General features: G+C 49.1%; 1 protein-coding gene across 3 annotated transcripts; it reads left to right on the forward strand.

Annotated features, from left to right (window-relative positions):
- The first annotated feature begins 1,010 nt into the window (after window positions 1-1,010).
- On the forward strand, window positions 1,011-9,398 carry MAPK13 (mitogen-activated protein kinase 13). Of its 3 annotated transcripts, XM_027525296.1 has the most exons (12): window positions 1,011-1,224; window positions 2,078-2,207; window positions 3,719-3,777; window positions 6,331-6,439; window positions 6,633-6,662; window positions 7,048-7,095; window positions 7,223-7,337; window positions 7,480-7,551; window positions 8,138-8,217; window positions 8,460-8,538; window positions 8,629-8,805; window positions 9,065-9,398. In XM_027525296.1, exons 1-12 carry the CDS (start codon window positions 1,106-1,108, stop codon window positions 9,145-9,147), a joined length of 1,101 nt encoding a protein of 366 aa, XP_027381097.1. In that variant the 5' UTR covers window positions 1,011-1,105; the 3' UTR covers window positions 9,148-9,398. The 3 variants fall into 3 exon arrangements, with proteins under 3 accessions (XP_027381097.1, XP_027381098.1, XP_027381099.1); XM_027525297.1 differs by lacking the exon at window positions 6,633-6,662 and having other exon boundaries at window positions 1,012-1,224; XM_027525298.1 differs by lacking the exons at window positions 1,011-1,224; window positions 2,078-2,207 and adding an exon at window positions 3,447-3,532.
- Window positions 9,399-22,195: the final 12,797 nt, after the last annotated feature.

The following is a 22,195-nucleotide window of genomic DNA, read 5'->3' on the forward strand; positions in this document are numbered from 1 at the left end:
GCCACTGACCCTGTTCGTGGGAGGTCTCCGTGATTTAATTTGAGCCCAGAATCTTCTTCAGGATGCACAAACCACCCAGACACAGGTGGCCGAAGGCTTGTCATTGCCTTCACATTGCTGGCAATAGGAAGCCAGCAAAAACATTCAAAACCAGAAATGTGAATCTAGACTGCATGGTTCATATTACAGAATTACTGATATTAATTCTAGGTGGAAAAAAGATACTGTAGTTGTGTTTTTAAAACAATCCTTATCTTTTAGAGATACAAAAATAATATTTTCAGATGAAATGATAGGATGCCTGGTTTTGCTTCAAAACAATGGGGGAGGAAGTATGTAGAGGAAACAAAATCGACTAAGAGTCGATGTACTTATTGAAGCTGTGGGGTTCGCAATTGGGGTTATGCAGGGTCATTAGAATCTGCTTATCAACATGTGATTCAGAGATCCCTGGGCCTAGGAGCTGGTGAGAAATGCAGAATCTTAGCTCCACCCCGGATCTCCTGAACAATCTGTATTCAATGAAAATACCCCGGGGATTCGTGTGCACATTCAAATGTGAGAAGCACTGTCTACTTTTTTATGTTTGAAACTTCCCATACTCAACAAGTTATGGGCTTTTGTGGGGGTTTTTTTCCTCCAAAATTGTCTTAAAAATCTCCGAGATCTTCCTACAGAATCCTCTGCTGGCAGCAGCTGGGAGGCTGTCTTCCTGCCTTCTGTCCTCCCTGGGGGCCCCTGGGGAAATGGGGCCCCAGGCCGACCGCAGCAGCAGGCGGGAGGCGCCCCCCCACCCCACCCCCTGCACCACCGCGCCCCTGCCGCTTCGCGCGGGCCTATGGCCGGGGTTCCGAACTCGGACCCCGGCGGAAACCCGGGGCTCCCGGGAGCCGCGGCCGGGCAGGCCCGGGCGTGGCCGCGCAGCGCACCTGGGCGCGGCGGCAGGTGGGACGCGTGGCCTGGACGGGGACCCGCCCTCGCGCAGGGGAGGAGCGGGAGGCCTGGGCGGGCACCGCGGGCACCGCGGGCGGGGGCCAGGTGCTGGGAGCCCGGCGAGCCGCGAGCGCAGCCACCGCGCTGGGGCCGCCAACACCGAGTGCCCGGGATGAGCTTCACCCGGAAAAAGGGCTTCTACAAGCAGGACGTCAACAAGACCGCCTGGGAGCTGCCCAAGACCTACGTGTCCCTGACGCACATAGGCAGCGGGGCCTACGGCTCAGTGTGGTGAGACCCTCCCCCTACCCCGCGCCTGCGCGACCACTGGGGCGTCGGGGGGCGCCTGGGGCATCGGGCCAGGCCGCTGGTGGGCGCCCAGGCACCGGGACGCGGGCGGGGCCTCCGCAAGAGCCAGAGCCCGGCCAATGCCCCCCGCTTCCCGGATCCGCATCCGGTGGCCCCTCAACTGCTGGGCGCGCCGAGCTGTGCACCCACCACCTTTGATCGAGGACCCCAAGGCCCAGAGTCCTGCGGGTTGGGAAGACTTTGGCGGGTGCTCTTCCCAGGCTGAACCCTGGGACTGGAGGAGGCAGCAACTGGATCTTGAAGTGGAGTAGGAGCCTCCGGCTGTGGAGGCTGGCCGTGGGGCCGCCCCAGGCGCCAGCTCGCTTTTCGCACCTGCTTGCTGGGGGTCTCTGTGGGTTGAATTAGGACTGAATCTGTTTCTCCAGGACTTACAAGGGACCCCAGAGTTTATGTGGCCGAACCCCAATTGATTGCTATTTATTACACATGGGTACACGGAGACGCAAACAAGAAGTGACTTGCCAAGTTGTTCGGGATCCTGTTGACATTACCTTGTGTTTGACCTTGGTGTAGGGCACCTCTCTCAGATCCTGCTTGCTCCCTCCTCACTCTCCCAGTCCCACTGTGCTTTCAGCGGCTCACTCACATTCCAGGTGGTGGGCATCAATCAGCTCCTCCTGGCTTAGACTACTGGCCCAGAGGGATTGGGATGAGGATGGCTGTGGCTCCCCAGATGGCTTGGGATATGCCACCCAGGGTCTGGAGCCCTGCCTGCCTCCGAGTTGGGGCGGGGCAGGGGGGCGTGCTCCCTGCTGACCTGCCTTTGACCCTACAGCTCAGCCATCGACAAGCGGTCAGGGGAGAAGGTGGCCATCAAGAAGCTGAGCCGGCCCTTCCAGTCCGAGATCTTTGCCAAGCGGGCTTATCGGGAGCTGCTGCTGCTGAAACACATGCAGCATGAAAACGTAGGCTGGGCCTGGGGGCTGCTTCGGGGAGGCAGGGACGGGAGGGCAGCCCCAGAGAGGGTCCTGACCAGCCCCTCCTTGTGTGTGCACACGTCCATACGCACACACGGAAGATACCCCAAGGTGATAACCCAACAGCGCCAGCAGAAAGGGAACCTCCTCCCTGCTCCTCTGGATCCTTGTTCCTCACCTGATTATTAAAACTATGTGCCAGGACCCACCCTGCCTACTTCCCAGGTAAGGTGCAAAGGAATTTTTGGCAGTGGAGCAGAATGAACTTGGTGTCTCACTGTTATGAGGAAATGGGCACCGAAGAACTCTGTAGTTGTTCTAGATCTGAGACCCGGTGCCCAGTATCCTCCTTAATGTTGTTTCCACATAACTACAACAAGGGTAATAGAAACCTGTGAGCACTTATGTGCCAGGCACAGTTCTAAGAACTTTGCAGAAACCGGAATGTTTAATCCTCACAGTATCATATAAGTACCATTACCCCCTTATACAATAGGGAAACTGAGGCACAGAAAGACTCACAGGTTATCAGACGAGATCAGGCACGTTCAGGGTGGTATGGCCGTAGACAGACAGATTATATGGTTAGTCAGTGGCAGAGCTGGGATCTGACCCTAGACAGCCTGGCTCCAGGCCCCGGAGCCTGACTTCAAGACTATCCTGTCTGATTGAAACAGCCAGGAAACTAGTGACCCAGTGCTGAGCCTGGCCCCTAGGCTTTGCTGCAGGATACCTGTATTGGCAGATAAGCATTTTAAAAAATGTGCTAAGTTGCTTCAATTGTGTCCGACTCTGCGACCCCATGGACTGTGGCCCGCCAGACTCCTCTGTCCATGGAATTCTCCAGGCAAGAATACTGGAGTAGGTTGCCCTTTCCTCCTCCAGGGGATCCTCCTGACCTCCAGTATAGAATCCAGGTGGAGGATTCTATACTGCTAAGCCACCCCAGGGAAACCCAAGCATTTAAAACAATGAGTTCAAAACACTGTGCATATTTTAAGTCCCATTCCTCCTCGGTCAGCTCCTCCCCATGGCCTCCAGCTGGAAAGTCTGGCCCCAGCTCTGAATCAGCCCTTTGGCAGGCAGGGTTGGATGTGGTGAGACCCAAGGTCAAGGACAGGGAGCCTGCTGGCTGGAAGATCTCTATCCCCTCCTAGATTCCCTTCCCCACTCGAGGTTCCCTGTCTGAGCGGAGACTGGGTTTGTGCTGCTTGTCCTGAGCACCAGACTTGGGGTCAGTGAGCACAGACATGTCCACCATTCCTTATCCCAGCCTGACTCTCCATCGCAGCGCACTGCAAATTCCTGCCCAGGTGGAGGAATCCCTCTCCCACCTCTGTCCCTTTTACTGCTTCTTCCCAGAAGGCTGGGAACCTGCCTCCTGCTGGAGGTGCTGTTCTAGGAAAGGGCAGGTGGTCCTGTGCAGGCCTGGGGCTGCAGAGGACAGATGTAGAGGGGTGCAGCAGCTGCCTGGCCCTCACTGGCCATCTTCTCTTTAGGTCATCGGGCTTCTGGATGTCTTCACCCCAGCCTCCTCCCTGCGCAACTTCCATGACTTGTAAGTCGGGCTGTGCTGGGTTCCAGGATATTTGCAGACCTTACTTGCCAATGAGGGGGGCAAGTAAGGGAGTGTCCAAGTTATCTCTTCTGGCAAAGGGGGGCTTCCTGTCCCAGGAGGCTATATGCCTTTGGGCTGGGGAGAGATCCAGCCCAGGGTGGACAGAACAGCTGGCCTGAAAAGGTGGCAAGGGCTTTTTACGGAGCCTAGCTGACACAGAGCTGTCTGCTCATCTGCTTTGCTTTACCCACCCTTAACACCGCAGACATTGGTGCCGGTCCCCACAGGATTTGCATCAGCCTCCCTCGCCATGTCCTGGTGCAGGTGTGGGTCTGGACCTAGGACTCTTCCTAGAATGAAGGGAGGATCACAAAGCCTTGGCTGCCCTAGCCAATGGGGATGTTTCTCAGAATTACACAGAACATGAAAATTTAGTTGCTAAATGCACGGCTTTGCTAGCGCAGTACCTGCTAAAATTTAGGAAACTTTGAGAGGGTGGATTTTTTTTTTTCCAGTCTTATTTCAACTGTAGCTGCAGTTCTCTTTATTAGGATGCTTTTGTTTTCAGTTTAATGCAGTGAGTTTGAATGGATTTTTTCCCCTACAATGCCAGCTGCTGGACTTAGCATTGGGAATTTAAAGTGGACCAGCTCCTCCAGGACAGACAGTGGTGAATACTGACCGTGGTGGTCAGTGCTCTAAGTCTGGGTAGAGCCGGGAACTGCCAGCTGCCTCAGCGGGCTTCACAGAGGAGGTAACTCTGAACTCAGCCCTGAAGGATGAGTCAATGTTTGCCTGAGGTAGAAGGGCTGAAGGTGTCCTAAGGAGAAGGAACTGCATGGACCAAGCCATGATGCATGTGTGAAAGAGGCTGGGCCATCCTGAGAAGTACAGTGAAGCAGTGGCTGATTTAGTTAGGCTGAGTCCAGACTTGATTCCACAGGCAGCCTCAAGGCTATAGAAGTTTTGAGCAGCAAGGTGAGGTGATCAGATCGGATTTGGGGGATGCACTCTGGCAGCAGCAAGAAAGGAGCAGGGACACAGCTCTGGGAGAACTACACCTTGGTCTAAATGCAGTCAAGGTGATGGGGTCCCAAGAACTGACTTGAGACCCATCGAGAGGCAGCACTGTCAGAGTGTTGTATCCCTTGGGATGCAGTGGCAAGGACAGCCAGGGGATGCCAGGTTCCTACTCGCAATACAAGGTGAAGGAAGAACCGATCTTAGGAGAAAGATAATGAACTCCACTTTGGACACTTCATTTTTGCAAAGCCTATGAACATTCAAGTGTTTAATCAGCAAATAAACCCAGAGTTTAGGAAGGTCTGAGCCAGGGATGTGGATTTGGGCCAGAATAATCACTGGCGGATGAGAGCCGAAGCCCAGGGACAGGCTAGTGTAGGGCATGATGCGATGCTGTGGGTCAAGATACCAACATGAAAGAGAAGGTACACGAGAATGCGCAGGCAGAGAGCTGAGGCCGCCTGACCCGAGGTAGGATTCGCAGAGAATCCTGAGGGGATGTCAAGCTTTGCACAAGTTCCAGTAGAAAGAAAGGGAGTCGTGGGTGTGTGCGCTGGGCTGGTGGGGCAGGAACAGACACCCTGTTGTCAGGGAACTGCGCATTAAGGCAGTGGGGTGGACAGGTGAGGACCACTCTATCTAGAAGTTTGATCAGGAGGTAGAGCGAGGAGGAGTGGGGTACTCGAAGAAATAAGGTTAAGGGAGGGTGGCTGTAGCACCTTAAGACGTCAGTGAGCTTGTCAGCTGAAAAGAATCAGTTTCCACGTAGAGGTGAAACATGAAGGTGGGAAGGAGCCTGTGCCTGGAGCAGGGGGTCCCAGTGCGTGGGAGGGGGTGCAGTCAGGTGGAAGAAGACCGGAACTCACAGGCTCATGGAGATGGCCTCCACATTCTTTTATTTTTTTTAATTCCTTTCTAGATCTTTATCCTTTTTTGTCTGGACTTTGCTGTTACTGCCTTGAGTAGCAGTTAGATTTTGCTGACTTTGACCTGTTTTGCAATCCCATTAAGTGAGGGTGATGGTTCAACTCTCTTTCTTCCTTCTTCACCCTCCTAGAAACTGTTTTATTGTTTCCTTCTTGGAAGGGAGACATTTTTGGATGTTTGAGGATTTTCATGGCAGCTCATGACCCTCTGAGATGGGGAGAAAATATTTGTACAGAAGCAGAAGGAAATCCTGGCAGATGTTTCTAACTCACAGCAGTGGCTTTCTGTGGGGCGTGGAGGAGGGCAAGGAGAGGACACCTTTGAAGAGCGGGAACACAGATGCATTTGGTTTTCCTGAGCACAGCTCCAGCTGAAACACCCTGAGCTCTGCCAACAGGGCGGCTGCCAGGGCCAGGCTGGGAGCCAGGAGCCGGGAGGCCCACTGCCTGGGGATTTGGCTGGCTGTTGTGGGGCTGGCTCTTCTTGCACACGAAGGTCATCTCTAAGGCCTCTGTTCTGCCCCAGCCCTGTGCCCCTCCTCTGAGCTGGGACCTGGGGCTGGGTGGGGCTGGGGACTGTTCAGGAAGCCCTCATGCCTTGCAGCTACCTGGTGATGCCCTTCATGCAGACGGACCTGCAGAAGATCATGGGGATGGAGTTCAGTGAGGACAAGATCCAGTACCTTGTGTACCAGATGCTCAAGGGTCTTAAGGTGGGTGGGAGCCTGCCAGAGGGCAGAGGAGAGGGGCTGGGTGTTGAGACCTGGGGTCTGGGGGAGGCCAGGCCTTGAAGGTTTGGGAGAACACGCCATGACAGGGCAGAGGTGGTCTCTGAGCCAGCCCGAAGCACCTGGTATGAAAGCCGAACTCTGGACTCAGGCTTCTCCCTCTCTCTCCCCAACACAGTACATCCACTCAGCTGGGGTCGTCCACAGGGTGAGTGCTTTCTCTGCTACATCCTCAAAGGCCCTGTCCACCCCTGGGATCTTCTTGAAGTTGGGGGGAGATGGCACAAGGGGAGCCAGGGATAGGGAGTTTTCAGACCCAGCCTTGGCCCAAGAAGGCCTGCTCAGAAGAATTGCTGTGTTTTGGGGAACTTTTTGGGAAACTATCACCAGTGAAGCTGAGCTGGGTGTTTCAGGCTCCAAGAGTCAGGAGCATGTTAGAGCTGGATGGACCCTAGAGGACACCTGGTCCAACCCTCACTCTGCACAGAAGCCCGGCACCCAGAGAAAGGGCCAGGGCCGCGTGCTGGGTGGCAGCCGAGTGGGGCCACCTCATCTCTGCCTGCGTCCAGCGCTCCATCTCTCCTCTCCTCTAGGACCTGAAGCCGGGCAACCTCGCTGTGAATGAGGACTGTGAGCTGAAGGTGATTGGGCTGCGGCGGGGTCAGCCTGAGCTCAGGGTGGGCCCCTCTTCCACCGGAGCCCCCAGACGCTGCTCCAGGAGCCCCCTCTCCTCAGCGAGCTCTTTTCCCTTTGTGCCCTGAGTTGTAGATCTTGGATTTTGGGTTGGCACGGCATACGGATGTGGAGATGACGGGTTACGTGGTGACCCGCTGGTACCGGGCCCCTGAGGTGATTCTCAGCTGGATGCATTACAATCAGACTGGTCAGTGGTTGGCTGCCCCAGGGAAGGGACTGAGGGTCTTCTCTGATGGCTGCCTCAAGCCTGTCTTGGAGACTCTGGGTTGACCAACTGTCGGGTCCTGGCCAGCCGGTCCAGGTGACACCTCCTCCCCCTCCCTCTGCAGTGGACATCTGGTCTGTGGGCTGTATCATGGCAGAGATGCTGACAGGGAAGACGCTGTTCAAGGGGAAAGACTGTATCCTTTGCTGGAAAAGCCAGTCTTCATCCAGGGATTCATTCCTTCAACAGACACTTTATTACTTAAATCTCTCTCTTTTTCTTAATGTGAAAGTGATACATGCTTCTCAGTGGAGTAGTTTTAAAGTGCAGAGAAGCAAAATGATGAAAACCAGTCACCTGTGATTCCACCATCCTGCAGAAAAATACTTGATGTTTTGGCACCACACGCACCAGTTGAGCACCTCCGTGTGCCATACTGGGACCGGGGAGACGAGACGGGGTCTCCCTGCCAAACTCAGAATGCAAGGCTGTGGGGGGAGTAGACAAAGAAATGCACGGAGGTGACGGAGTGGGATGAAGCTGGGAAGGTGGCACCTGCAGGAGCATTTGTGGGGAGGGACCCTTAACCCAGCCTGGCAGGTGGCAAGTCTCACCTGCATCCTGGAGGATGAACCTCCACTCCTGAAAACAGGAGGAGGTGAGTGTCTGGAGCCTGGATGGTCCACCCTGCTGGGCGGGCCTGATGGAGGGGCAGCGGGAAGGGCGGCTCCAGACCACCTCCCGCCCCAGTGAGTGAGGCCGAGCCTTAACCTGCTGCCAAGACCTGGACCAGCTGACCCAGATTCTGAAAGTGACCGGGGTGCCGGGTGCAGAGTTTGTGCAGAAGCTCAATGACAAGGCGGTGAGTGGCAGATGGGCCCAGGCTGGCCGGGGCTGTGCCCTTGGCTGACCAGGGTCAGGGAGGTGGGCTCACCCCCACCACCCCTCTGCCCTGGCAAGGGCTCTTGCCTTTATCTCACTTTGGATTCAGACCTGAGCCCTCAGCCCTGCTCAGCAGCTTTTCTGGGGTCCCTGCTTTAGATCCTATGGCCTGAGTCCCAAGGAGCTGACAACTGGGGATTACTCTGCTGTTCTGTCTTCCAGGCCAAATCCTACATCCAGTCCCTGCCACAAAGCCCCAAAAAGGATTTCTCTCAGCTCTTCCCGCGTGCCAGCCCCCAGGGTGAGTCTCAGGGGCCTGCAGTCTGTGTCCCCGCGGGTGGGCTGGGTTCTCCCAGGCCTGGGGCAGGAGGCTCATGCTCTGTGACGGCAGCCACAGACCTGCTGGAGAAGATGCTGGAGCTGGACGTGGACAAGCGCCTGACGGCCTCGCAGGCCCTCGCCCACCCCTTCTTTGAGCCCTTCCGGGACCCTGAGGAGGAGACAGAGGCCCAGCAGCCGCTCGAGGATTCCTTAGAACGCGAGAAACTCACAGTGGACGAATGGAAGCGTAAGGGCTGGGCGCCTCAGCGCCTTCTCCCCGCAGCCTGCAGCCTCTGTCTCCTCTGCTGGCTTCGTTTCCCCGCCTGGCCTCAGCGGCCCTGGCATTTCTCCTGGAGACTGTGGCCTCTTTCTCTCTGAGCAAACAGTCTCCTGCGTGTGCTTCTTTCTCCCTGTGCTGAGTGGACTTCCCGCTTTGCACCATGTCTGCTGGGGGAGGGAGGCAGGCGCTTGCCCTCAGCACCCACCACCACCCCTGCCTTCCTCAGAGCACATCTACAAGGAGATCGTGAACTTCAGCCCCATTGCCCGGAAGGACTCTCGGCGCCGGAGTGGCATGAAGCTGCAGTGACCCTTCTAGCCCGACCCTCGGCTGAGCCCAGGAATGGCCTCGTGATACCACCTACCAGGCACTGCCCCTGGGACCAATATTTATTTATCACTACTGAAGTCTCAACCCGTCTTGGATTATAGCCTTCCAAGCAGAGGACGGAGGGCTTGTGTAGGAAACAGGCCTAGTAGATGCAGAATTCAGAGGTGTTGGCTGGGAAAAAATAGCTCTGATCATAACTGGCCACATTAAAGCACATAATGTGGAGAATTGCTTGTGTGTGTGGAGTCCTTTCTTTCATGGCTGGAGTGGGGCTGAACTGGGGTGGCGGTCTGCGGTAGTGATGGTGTATTAGCTTGCTAGGGCTGCTGTAACAAATTACCACAAACTAGGAGGCTTTAAAATCATAGAAATTTATTCTCACAGTTCGGAGGCTGGAAGTCTGAAATCAAGGTGTTGGCCGGGCCATGTGCCCTCTGAAGATTCTAGGCAAGAATCTCTCCTGGCCTCGTTTTAGCTTCTGGTGACTCCTGGAATCTTTGGTGTTCTTTGCCCTGTATGTCACTACATCATCACTATCTCCGCCCCTGTCCTGGCCTTCTCCACTACTGTGTCTTTGACTGATCTTATAAGAACATCCGTCACTGAATTTAGGACCCACCCTAATCTAGTATGATCTCATCTTAATCATTGGTAATTACGTCTGCAAATACCTTATTTTCAATAAAGTCACATTCTGAGGTTCTGGGTGGGGGACGTGAGTTTGGGGGGCACTTTATTCAATCCACGACAGATGGCCATGAGGGAGGGGCCCCTTCCCAGAGCCTCTTTGTTGTGGAGCCAAATGTGACTGGCTGCTAAATTAAGGCAGTTGCAGAGAGAGCTGCAGCTGGTGAGACACTGCATGCAGGTTATTTTGGGTGAGTGATCAGCAATCAAGATGCAAAACAACGGCAGGCTTGTTGACTGGGAGCTGCGGAAGGCAGAAATGGGCTTTTTCCAGGAAAAGAGTTTGGCTCCTTCCCGCTTTGGGGAATTGTACGTCGCTCCTGAGCTCTAACCTGACAATGGATCGGGTCCTCGTGTTCAGGCTTGAATTCCCTGTTGGGGTCTCAAACTTCCCTGTGCACCAGGGTCTGATTAAAAATGCAGATTCCTGGGCTCTGACCTTGGGTTTAACGGGTCTGAGGTTGAGACCCCAGAAGGTTTGAATGAGGACCCTGTTACCTCAACCCAAGCTCAGTGATTCTGATGGATATCAGGTCACACTTACAGCAACATTTTGTTGATTTCAGTACCACTTTAATTTGTCAAGAGGCCTAAATTAGAAACCTACAATGGGAGGATGAGGGGATTTAGAGGAGTTTCACTTTCTCATTTTAGAGATGTTAAAACTGAGGCTCAGACAGGGCATTTTTAGGGCAGTAAAACTATTCTGAATGATGTCATGGTGGATACACGACATTATGCATTTTTCAAAACCAGTGGAACTGTACAACACAAACAGTGAACCCTCAAGTAAGCTATGGACTTTCTTTAAAAATAATGTACCAATATTGGTTCATCGGTTGACACTTTCCTCTCATCCCTCAGCCAAGAAAATATAACCGTAGCTGCAGGAGGAAGAATCTCTCTTGTCCCTTCTCCCTACACTTGGCTTTTGTTTCTTTAAATTGGGCTGGGGACTTCCCTGGTGGTCCAATGGTTAAGACTCCGTGTTTTCACTGCAGGGTGTGTGCGTTCAATCCCTAGCCAGAGAACTAAGATCCTGAGTGCTGCACAGCATGGCAAAAAAGCAAAGGGCGGGGCGGGGGTGGGGGGGGGGGTGGCTGAAAAAACTTCCTAAGAACAACTGAGTGCTCCCTTCCCTTTATTCCACAGTGAGCTTGGGGCTCCATCCTCATGTAGCTGAAGGTAAAGAGGCTGGAGGTCTCCTTTTTCACAACGGGCAGCAGAGGCCCAAGGCCACTCCATCGAGCTCAAGATCTCAGTGACTTGCCGCGGTCATGCCTCACCCCTGCGTCCCACGCCAAGGTTTCCTGGAGCAGGAGCAGTGCCTGGTGGGATTCTGACCTGGGTCCTCCTGTGGGAGCCTGTGCTCAGCTGGGCAGCCATCCTCACTCTGGGCCAGCGTGTCAATAGGGACCGCTCCTGGTCTGGGGGCCCTTGACCTCTTTTGTGCCGTGAATCCCTTCTCAAAATATTTTCCTTTGCATACAGGGATCACAAAGGAAACTAGCTATGATGAAATACAGTTGTGAAAATATCGAAGCGTGTGATGTTGTAATATATGGGTTTCTTTAACACATTAAATAACAAGAATCAAGGGGATGAGCCCAATAAACCACTGTCAACTTGAAGTAGAAATGAGTTTAAACCATGTTTCAAGATACCTGCAAATGTAAAAGAAAAAGCACTGCTTTCTACTGGCCCTGCCAATGCAACTGCAGTTTTTTGCCTTTATTCATAACTGAGAAAATGGAGGTGAGTGGAGGTTAAGTTGTAATATTTTCCAGTCTCAGTTCACCGACCTCTGAATTCCAGTGTACAGGCTGTGGTTCAGGGATCCTAGTTAAAAACTTCTGTCTTGGATACAAAAATGCGACTTTAGGGATCCTTTGCTACTTCTTAACCACCACCTGTACCCCTACACCTCACCTTGTATGATCATGGAGCCAGGCTGGAAATGCCAAGATCTGCCCCCAGACGCCACAACACATACTTCCTGCCATTCCTGTGTCTCCCAACCTTGCCATCCAGGGAGGGATGGGTCTGACTGGGGCATTTTGCTAGGCAATTTGCAGAGGCCTCTGTATCTAGTTTTCAAGAAGGTGGACTCCTCCCACCCCCACCCCCACAGCATTCCTTCTAAACAGTTTTGCTGAAGACATTTGGCCCAGAGCAGAGGCTGGGGTCCAGGTCTCCTGTTTAGCAGCGCCCTGTTCTTTCCCCGCAACAGCGGCGTAGTCACCCACTGAGACCAGCGTGTGTGCTCCTCCCTCTTGCGTTACTGTCCCATCCTCTCAACCATCACAGACACAGAAGACAGGCTTGTGGCAACTGGCCAAGAGGAGAAACTCCCAGGAAGACACTTGCTGCTCTTTGTTTTCCCAAAGGTCTCCCCCTTGAGAGTATTTTAGTAGGACTCCAGGAGGGCACGAAGGTGAGGGAGTGAGGAAGGGAAGTGCATTTGAGAAGTGGTGTGGCTTAGCAGGTGGTTTCTCCTGACTGGATCAAGGCAGAGGGCCATCAGTGCCCACATTCTTCTGGGACTGTGTCCAGCTCCCTGTCAACACCCTGGAAAAACTCAGGAGGAGGCTGCTGAGTATGCTCGGGGAGGCTGGACCATAAGCCAAGGTCTCCTGGTCTTGGCTGAAATTATTTAGGGTTTCTCCTGTGGAGAGCCTGCTGCTGCTGCTGCTGTTTAGCCACTTCAGTTGTGTCCGACTCTATGTCACTGGACGGCAGCCCGCCAGGCTCCTCTGTCCGTGGGATTCTCTAGGCAAGAATACTGGAGTGGGTTGCCATGCCATCCTCCAGGGATCTTCCCGACCCAGGGATCGAACCCGGGTCTCCTGCACTGCAGACAGATTCTTGACTGCTGAGCCACCATGGAGAGCCTACACATTCTTACCTGATGCAGCACCTCAGGGCTTTTAAGTACAGATTGGTGAACAGAAGGAACTTTCCTCATATTGTGGGGTTCGTAAGATCCCAGAACTTCTGTTTATACAGAAGTTCCAAGGAGGAACCCCAACAGAGACTGTGGTTGGATTTCCTCCAGGCAAGCAAGATCCGGCCTTGGCTTTAGAAATGACAGCCCAGCCCAGCCTCGCCTTTCCATCCTGTCAGTAGAGCGGCGCCTCTGTTTCACCCTCTTTCCCTGTGTGGCTTCCTAAGGGGTTAAGCGTTGGGCTCTGGCAACTCCCTGCTGTTTCACCCTGTACCAGAAACTGTGACCTTGGGCCTCAGTTTCCTCATCTATAGTGAGCCTAATAGTACTAAGGAAATTAACATAAGGGAAGCACTCAGAACAGTACCTGGCACACGGGAAGTGCTCACTAAGCATTAACCATTATTTTTGTTTTCTCTGCCTCATGCTCTTCCCTCCTTGATTACCCCATCTTCCTGACATTGTCACGTCCTCCTTCTCAACAGTGGTTTTCTCCACTCAACTGGTCTCCTTCATATTACATCTTCCCTCAGAGGGTCCTCGAGAGATCTGACCCCGGTCTCTTATGCTGCTGCTGCTAAGTCGCTTCAGTCGTGTCCGACTCTGTGTGACCCCATAGACGGCAGCCCGCCAGGCTCCCCCGTCCCTGGGATTCTCCAGGCAAGAACACTGGAGTGGGTTGCCATTTCCTTCTCCAATGCATGAAAGTGAAAAGTCAAAGTGAAGTCGCTCAGTCGTGTCCGACTCTCCACGACCCCATGGACTGCAGCCTACCAGGTTTCTCCGTCCATGGGATCTTCCAGGCAAAAGTACTGGAGTGGGGCTCTTATAGTACAGCTTATATTACGACCCTGCTATCTGCAGCTTCTCAGGTAGGATCTAGGAGGCAGCAGAGGGTGGAGTTGAGAAGTGTGGAGTTGTGGGCTTTGCTTCCGAAAAGACCTGGGGTTGAGAGAGAAGGGAGAGATGGATTTAAGGAATTGGCTCATGGAACTGGGTGGGGAGTAGTTGGCAAGCCTGAAATCTGAAGGGCAGGCTAGTAAGCTGGAAATTCAGGCAGAACATCTTATAGGTTTGAGGCAGATTCTGTCCTTTCTAAGAAGACTCAATTTTTGCTCTTAAGGCCTTCAACTAATTAGATGAGGTTTGCAAACATTTATGCTTTGCATAGTCAGATTGTAGATGTTAATCACATCTACAAAATTTCTTTCCAGCATCTTCTAGACTAGGGTCTAAGGATACCACTGGGCATACGGCGTATCCAAGTTGACACATAAAACTAACCATCACACCATGTAAGTTGGGGGGCCAGGGTATCTACTCCTTTGAACCTCATTTTCTTTCTCTAAAATGGTATAGAAGGGCCTACCACCTCATAGGACTGGTGAGGGGAAAGTGCATAGAGAGTCAAAATTAGCTCTTGTACCAGGGGGTGCTCAACAACACATGTTGATGACAGCCATGCTCTTGAGAGTACCCAGAGATCCATGCCACAGCCGCTGCTCTTGACCTTCAGTGGAGCTGCGTGGGCATCACAGAAAACTGTGGAGGCGCACCCATTCCCATCCACTCCTGCCCGAAAGACTGGCTCAGAAGCTTCAGTTGATGTGAAAAACGCCCAAAGAAGTGAACCTCACTCTCTTTTTTTATGGGGAAAGGAGGAAAGTTTCTCCACTGGGTTTCTTCATCTTTGAGACAGTGGAGGGCTTGGAGCAACACGTCAGGAAGAATTATACTTCACTTCTTCAGCAGCCATTTCACATTTTGTGAGAACTGCATATTCATGTCGGTAAAACAGCCAAGTAGGAACCAGATGACAGCTCAGTTTTCCTGAAAATCAGGAAATCAATCAAGCTGCCAAAATGAGATGACTGCATTGTGAAATACTGCTAACAGTCCAGAAAGTTGTTTTAAGTAAGAATTTTTTGAAATGGAAATTCTGTTTCTCTTCTCCTTCTTCCTCCCTGCCTCCCTCCTCTACCTCCTTCCTTCCCTCCTTCCTTCCTTCCCTTCACTTCTTTTTAAGGCCAATGGTTAAAAGCCCACTGTTCAACTGTTTCCAACATGTTCAGCATAGGTGTGAGTTTTCAAAGAACAGGTGAGATGACATGTGGCTCTCTCTGCCTCTCTCCCAGATTTTTCCATTGTTGCAACTGACACCCTTCTCTGCCTGTCCAGGAGCCTGCCTGCCATTGTCCACACCTGTCTCTCCTGTTTCCTGTCCTTTTTTTAACAGTGAAGCCATGACTTCAGCCACCTCCCTAACAATCAGGAATAAAATGACTCCAGAAAACTTTCTCTGTGTCTAGTGTTAAGCTGTACCTTTTAAACTTTGTTTAAATATATAAAATAAACTTCTAGTTTTAGAATAGTTTTAGATTTATATAAAAGCTGCCATCCCTGGTGGCTCAGATGGTAAAGAATCCGCCTGCAATGCGGGAGACCGGGCTTTGATCCCTGGGTCCGGAAAATACCCTGGAGGAGGGCATCGCCACCCACTCCAGTATTCTTGCCTGGAGAATCCCATGCACAGAGGAGCCTGGCGGGCTACAGTCCATGGGATTGCAAAGAGCTGGACATGACTGAGAGACTACACACTTTTCTTTCTGTGCGCTCCATATCCAGTTTCCCTATTATTAATATCTAAAATTAGTATGCTACATTTATCACAACTAATAAATAAATATCGATATATCATTAACTAAAATCTATACTTTTATATTTCCCTAATTTTTACCTATTCTCTTTTGTTCCAGGATCCCATTCACTTTGCTACATGTCTCCTGAGGTTCCTCTCGGCTGTGACAGTTTCTCAGACTTAGCTTATTTTCAGTTATTTTAACAATTTTGAAGAGTACTGGTCAGGTATTTTGTAAAATGTCTCTCAGTTAGGGTTTATCTGATGTGTTCTCATAGTAAGACTGGGATAATGTGTTCTGGGGACAAAGGTCCCATGAGTAAAATGTGATCATATTATATCATGAGTTTGTTGTTGTTTAGTTATTTAGTGTCAAAATGATTGATCACTGTCAGTGTTAACCTTGATTGCTTAAGTAAGGTTGTATTAGCCAGATTTCTCCACTGTTTGGTTACTTCTTCCCTCTTTACTTTGCCATTCCTTGAGAAGGGAAATTATTTGGAGTTCCCCTGCATGGGAGATTTATTCAGCAATTTATTTATATCAGAGTGGATTCATGGATATTTATTTTAAACACTGGGTTATAATCAAATATATAGCATAATAAAATAAAAATAATAAAAGTTTTATTTTTTGGCTTGATTTGTAGGTTTTCTTCCTTTTGTGTGGATTGAGCCTATATCCCTGAAAGGACCTGGAGGTACTGTCCACACCCAGAGAGTCCACTCATCAATCCTGCAGACACATGGCGTCCTAGGGGTAGTGGAAACGGTTTTCACTTCTCCCATCTGGATGCTGGTTGGTTCACAGAGTCCACTTTAGACAGGCATCCTGAAGGGCCTTCTTCCTCTTGCCCTTACTGATAGTCTCAGTCATTTCCATCCCTATGTCCACTGACCCCTGGGTGAGGAATCTGGGGGACCTTCATTCTATTTGCGTGAAATAGTAAAGCTGCTGCTGCTGCTGCTAAGTCACTTCAGTCGTGTCCGACTCTGTGCGACCCCATAGACGGCAGCCCACCAGCCTCCCCCGTCCCTGGGATTCTCCAGGCAAGAACACCAGAGCGGGTTGCCATTTCCTTCTCCAATGCATGAAAGTGAAAAGCAAAAGTGAAGTCGCTCAGTCGTGTCCGACTCTTCTCGACCCCATGGACTGCAGCCTACCAGGCCCCTCCATCCATGGGATTTTCCAGGCAAGAGTACTGGAGTGGGGTGCCATCGCCTTCTCCAATAGTAAAGCTAAACAACAAATTAAACATTCATGGGCATTACAGCTATCCTCTAGTTGCATGCTTCCTAGGTGACTGTTTCGGGTTCTTGGCATACATTGTTTCTAATCCTCTAACGACAGGGTCATTGCTAGTCCCATTTTACAGATGCGGAAACTGGGACTCTGAAAGTTTAAAAAACATACCCAGGGTTTTTCTCCTACCACATGGTTTGCTCCTTCTCAATAGTCTCCTTCACTAGTCGCTCTTCTTCGCTGCCACCTCCTATGTGACCCCGTGCAAACCACTTCCCTCTGAGCCTTAATTTCTTGCCTGGCGATACTGTTGGATGAAGTCAATGAGATACACAGAAAGTCTTCTGCACACAGCTCAATAAATAGCATCTGTTATTACTTTAAATTTAATGAGGATTTTTTTTTTAAAAAAAACCTCTTTCTACTCGTTTCCCTTTTACATTTATGCTCACCTCTTAATGGTCTCATCTATTCTCACGGCTTTAAATACTATCTATATGTCAGTGAATACCAAATGTATACATCTACCTTGGATCTTTCTTTTAAATTTCAGACATCTTAACAAAAGTTGGAGGTTCTGGACTTCCCTGATGGTACATTGGATAGGAATCCGCCTGCCTATACAGGGGCAGGGGTTCAGTCCCTGGTCCGGGAAGGTTCCACATGCTGTGGAACAGCAAAGCCTGTGCACCACGACTACTGAAGCCTGCGTGCTATCGCTCCCATGAGTCACAAACACTGAGCCCGTGTGCCACAACTACTGAGGCTTGCACGCCCAGAGCTTGCACTCTGCGACAAGAATCCACCACACTGAGCAGCCTGTGCACTGCAACGAAAAGCAGCCCCCACTCACCGCAACTCGAGAGAAAGCCCGTGCACAGCAACAAAGACCCAGCACGGCCAAAATTCAATTAATTAATTAACGTGCGTGCTAACTTGCTTCAGTCGTGTTCCTCTCTTTGTGACCCCGTGGACTGTAGCCTACCAGGCTCCTCTGTCCATGGGATTCCCCAGGCAAAAATACTGGAGTGGGTTGCCATTCTCTTCTCCAAGGGATCTTCCGAACCCAGGAACAGAACTCGCATCTCTTATGTCTCCTGCATTGGCAGGCAGGTTCTTTACCACTAGCATTTGGGAAGGCAATTAATTAACAACAACATCAAAAGAAGCTGGAGATTCTACTTCCAGTAGTTGCGGAGTATCCTGTATTGTATTATAATAAATATGGACGCTGGGTAAAATAAAAGAATACAATTATTTGAAGGGCATGGAGAGAACAAAAAAAGGAAGAAAAACTGGGAGTTAACTGCTGATAGAAGGGAGGTGCAGTGGATAAGACGTGATTATGAGGATTTTTGCCTGAAGGCACTACCCAGAACAATTCTAGCATTGGATGACCAGAATTCAAGCATGATGTTGCTGGTCTTACTGGTTTGACAAGTCAAGAGAATCAAGTTTAGAAAGGAAATCCAAGAAAGGAAGAAGCCACAGAGGCTTCTTTAAAATGCATATAAAATTTGACCAAACCCTTAGCTGACTCCTGACCTGTGCATATACAAGGGATACTCCAAGGAGCCCAGCAGAAAACAACCAGACAAAGACAACTGGAAACTAAAAGAACTGAGCAGAAATATTAGCGGCTGCCCATCTCAAGGGACACAGAATTTGAAATTTTATGCCTGCCAAGTTAACTGCCTGATAAAAATAGTCTCTAGAGGAAGCTAAAAGAATCTAGATTTTCTACAATGTATCAGCTACAATGCTCAGAATTAGAAGATTTTTTTTTTTTTAATGCTGAATCTGCAAATAAGCACGGAAATGTGAACCATAGCTAAAAGAAAGCAGTCTATTGCTGCTGCTGCTAAGTCGCTTCAGTCGTGTCTGAATCTGTGCGACCCCACAGACGGCAGCCCACCAGGCTCCCCCATCCCTGGGATTCTCCAGGCAAGAACACTGGAGTGGGTTGCCATTTCCTTCTCCAATGCATGAAAGTGAAAAGTCAAAGTGAAGTCGCTCAGTCATGTCCAACTCTTAGCAACCCCATGGACTGCAGCCTACCAGGCTCCTCTGTCCATGGGATTTTCCAGGTAAGAGAAGAAAGCAGTCAATAGGAAGCAATTCTGAAACAACTCAGATATTTAATTAGTTGGTGAAGCTTTCAAAGTGGCAATAATATATATGTTCAAGAACCTTAATAAATGCACTCATAATGAATGAGCAAGTGGTCAAATTCATCAGAGAACTAGAAACTATTAATAAGAGATAATTCTCGAGTGAAAAACATAAATGAAAAATTCACTAGATAGGCGTCATACTACATGATCCGTGGCAGGTTAGGACCATGGTGGCAGAGCCCTGGACATTGAGGAACCACACAGATGGAGGGCTGACTGTAAGTTATACACAGAGTTTTGACTACACAGAGGATCTATACCCCTAACTCCTGTATTGCTCAAAAGTCAACCGTACATTCTTTCTCAGAGTTTCTTTAAAAGAGACAGGAATACTTAAAGTGAAGAATATACCACTACATTGCAAAGTTTATAATACGTCCATTTAATAAATATGAAGACAACAGCACAAAAGATAAGTTGGGGAAGGAACTTTACTGTTTTAAGATTCTCATATTTAATGTGACATGATATAATATAAAATCCAAGTAGACTATGATAAATTTAGGATGCATATTATAATCCCCAGAAGAGCTACTAAAAACTAAGGCAAAATAAGAATTAAAACAAAATGAGTAAAACATTCAATTAAGCCAAACAAAGGCAAGAAAAAAGTAGATAGAAAAAACAGAAGTAACAAATAGTAGACCTAAATCCAACCATATTTATGGTTACATTAATGTAAATAACCTAAACACTACAAATCAAAGGCAGAGATTATCAAAAAGGGTAGAAAAGACCCAACAACTTGCTATCTACATGAGAAGTACTTTAAAGAAAGACACAGGTCGACTGAAAGTAAAAGGATAAAAAATCATAGACTATGAAAACAGTACACAAGCCAGCATGAGTGGCCAGAGCAGATCAAATCAAGAAGATTTCAGGACAAAGCTATCAGAGACAAAGAGGGACATTCATAAAACGAAAGGGTCAGTTTTCATCAGAAAGACACAACCATCTTAAACGGTTAAGATTATGTAACATTTATGTGACACGTAAACGTGTCTGTGCCTAATAACAGAGCTTCAAAGGGCATGCATACTGACAGAACATACCCAATATATCTATTTCATTTTTTGTGTGTTTCATATCACTAATACCCTTCCTTAGCTATTTTAATGTCTATTATGCTTGTTCTAAACTTTTGGTTTATCTGTTTGAACACATATTCTTCTGAAGGCAATGCTCCTTGCACTCTTTTTATTTTGGCTTCTTTGTCTAATAACGAACAGTGGGGAAAAGCAAAGGCCATACCTAGTCTGCATAAGGATAAGATAGTGGGCAACCTTGCCTTGTTTCAAAGGGAGTTTGCTACTACAATACTTAATGTTGCAATTAAGCATGAATGTTTACTGGGTTTTGGTGGATACATTTGAACAGGTTAAGGAAGTAAACTTTTTTCCTAATTTGCTAGTTTTTTTTTTTAATTGCATGACTTAAATTGCATTGAATGCCTTTTCTGTAAAAATATCATGTTTTCCCCTTTGCATCTGTTTATATAATGAATATATTAATGTGTTTTCTAGTAGATTCTCATGGTGAATCCTTCCTGGTTACAACACATAGGTGCATATCTATTATAAACATCTTGTGGTACACTGGTTACAATCTATGAACCAGCACTGATATACTCCCATTAACTACAGTTCATAGTTTACATTAACGCTCAGCCTGTGCGTTGCATAGTTCCACGTGCTTTGATAAACGCACAATGTCATGTAGCCACAATTATAGTATCATATAGAATAATTTTACTGCCTTAAATGAATCCATCTATTAATCACCCCATCCCACATCCTGCCTGTTGAAGCCCTGGCAGCTAGTATTTTTTTTTTTTACTGTTTCTATAGTCTTGCCTTTTCCAGAATGCCATATAGTTGGATTCATAGAGTAGGCGGCCTTTTCACACTAGTTTTTTGTTTAGTCATAAGGCAATGGCAACCTACTCCCGTACTCTTGCCCGGAAAATCCCATGGACGGAGGAGCCTGGTGGGCTGCAGTCCATGGGGTCGCAAAGAGTCAGACACGACTGAGCGACTTCACTTTGACTTTTCACTTTCATGCACTGGAGAAGGAAATGGCAACCCACTCCAGTGTTCTTGCCTGGAGAATCCCGGGGAAGGCAGAGCCTGGTGGGCTGCCGTCTGTGGGGTCGCACAGAGTCGGACACGACTGAAGTGACTTAGCAGCAGCAGCATGTCTTTTTGTGACTTGATAACACTTACTTTTCTCACTCAACATTCCATTGTCTGGATGCGCCACCATTTGTTCATCCGTTAGCCTCTTGAAGGATATCCTGGTTGCTTCCAGTACTGGGCAGTTATGAATACAGCTGCTGTAAGTTTGTGTGCAGGTTTTTCTGCGAGCACATGTTTTTAACTCAGTTCAGTAAATGCCTAAGAGCACAACTGCTGGATTGCATGGTAAGCCTCTGTTCAACCTCATAAGAAACTTTCAAATTGTTTTCCGAAGTGGCTGCATCATGCTGCATTCCTACCAGCCAAGACTGAGTTCCTGTTGCTTCACATCCTTATCCGCCTTTAGTGCTGTCAATATTTTGGATTTTAGCCAATCCAATAGTTATGTAGTGGTATCACATTGTTGTTTTAATTTGTAATTCCCTAAAGACATATTACGTAGATCATGTTTTCATGTGCTTATTTCCCATCTGGCCATCTTCTTTGGCAAGGTGTCTATTCAGATTTTTTCCCATTTAAAAGATTAGATTGTTTGGGGAATTCTCTGGTGGTCCAGTGGTTAGGACTCTGTGCTTTCACTGCCGAACGCCCAGGTTCAATCCCTGATCAGGAACTAAGATCTGGCAAGCCATGTAGCACAAGCCAAAAAAAAAAAAAAAAATTGTTTTCTTGCTGTTAAGGGTTCTTTGTATATTTTGGATACATGTCTTCTACCAGATATGTGTTTTGCAAATATTTTCTCCCAGTCTGTGACTTATCTTTTCACTCTCCCAACAGTGTCTTTTGCAGAGTGTAAGTTTTCAGTTTTAACGAAGTTCTACTTATGTATCTATGCTTTCATGACCCTGCTTTTCGTGTTATACCTAAAAACTTACCATCAAATCCAAGGTCACCTAGATTCTCTCCTGTATTATATACTCATCTGACTTGAAATGCTTGCCTTTTTCATTCTTCTTCACAGTACAACCCTCTTCTGACTGCATCCTAGAAGTTTCTGGGCTATTTTCTTTTGTCTTCATTGAATTCATTACAATACTGCTTCTGTTTTATGTTTTGGTTTTTTGGCCACGAGGCATGTGGGATCTGAGCTCCCCGACCAGGAATCAAGCCCAGACCCCTGCAACTGGAAGGTGAAGTCTTAACCACT

The sequence above is a fragment of the Bos indicus x Bos taurus genome, chromosome 23, assembly GCF_003369695.1.
Source record: "Bos indicus x Bos taurus breed Angus x Brahman F1 hybrid chromosome 23, Bos_hybrid_MaternalHap_v2.0, whole genome shotgun sequence".
Lineage (NCBI taxonomy): Eukaryota > Metazoa > Chordata > Mammalia > Artiodactyla > Bovidae > Bos > Bos indicus x Bos taurus.

Coding starts and splice junctions, on each gene's coding strand:
- MAPK13 (XM_027525296.1), top strand. CDS start 1,106: ATGAGCTTCACCCGGAAAAAGGGCTTCTACAAGCAGGACGTCAACAAG. Junction 3,778..6,330: donor CTGCGCAACTTCCATGACTT/GTAAGTCGGGCT, acceptor CATGCCTTGCAG/CTACCTGGTGATGCCCTTCA. Junction 8,218..8,459: donor AGAAGCTCAATGACAAGGCG/GTGAGTGGCAGA, acceptor TCTGTCTTCCAG/GCCAAATCCTACATCCAGTC.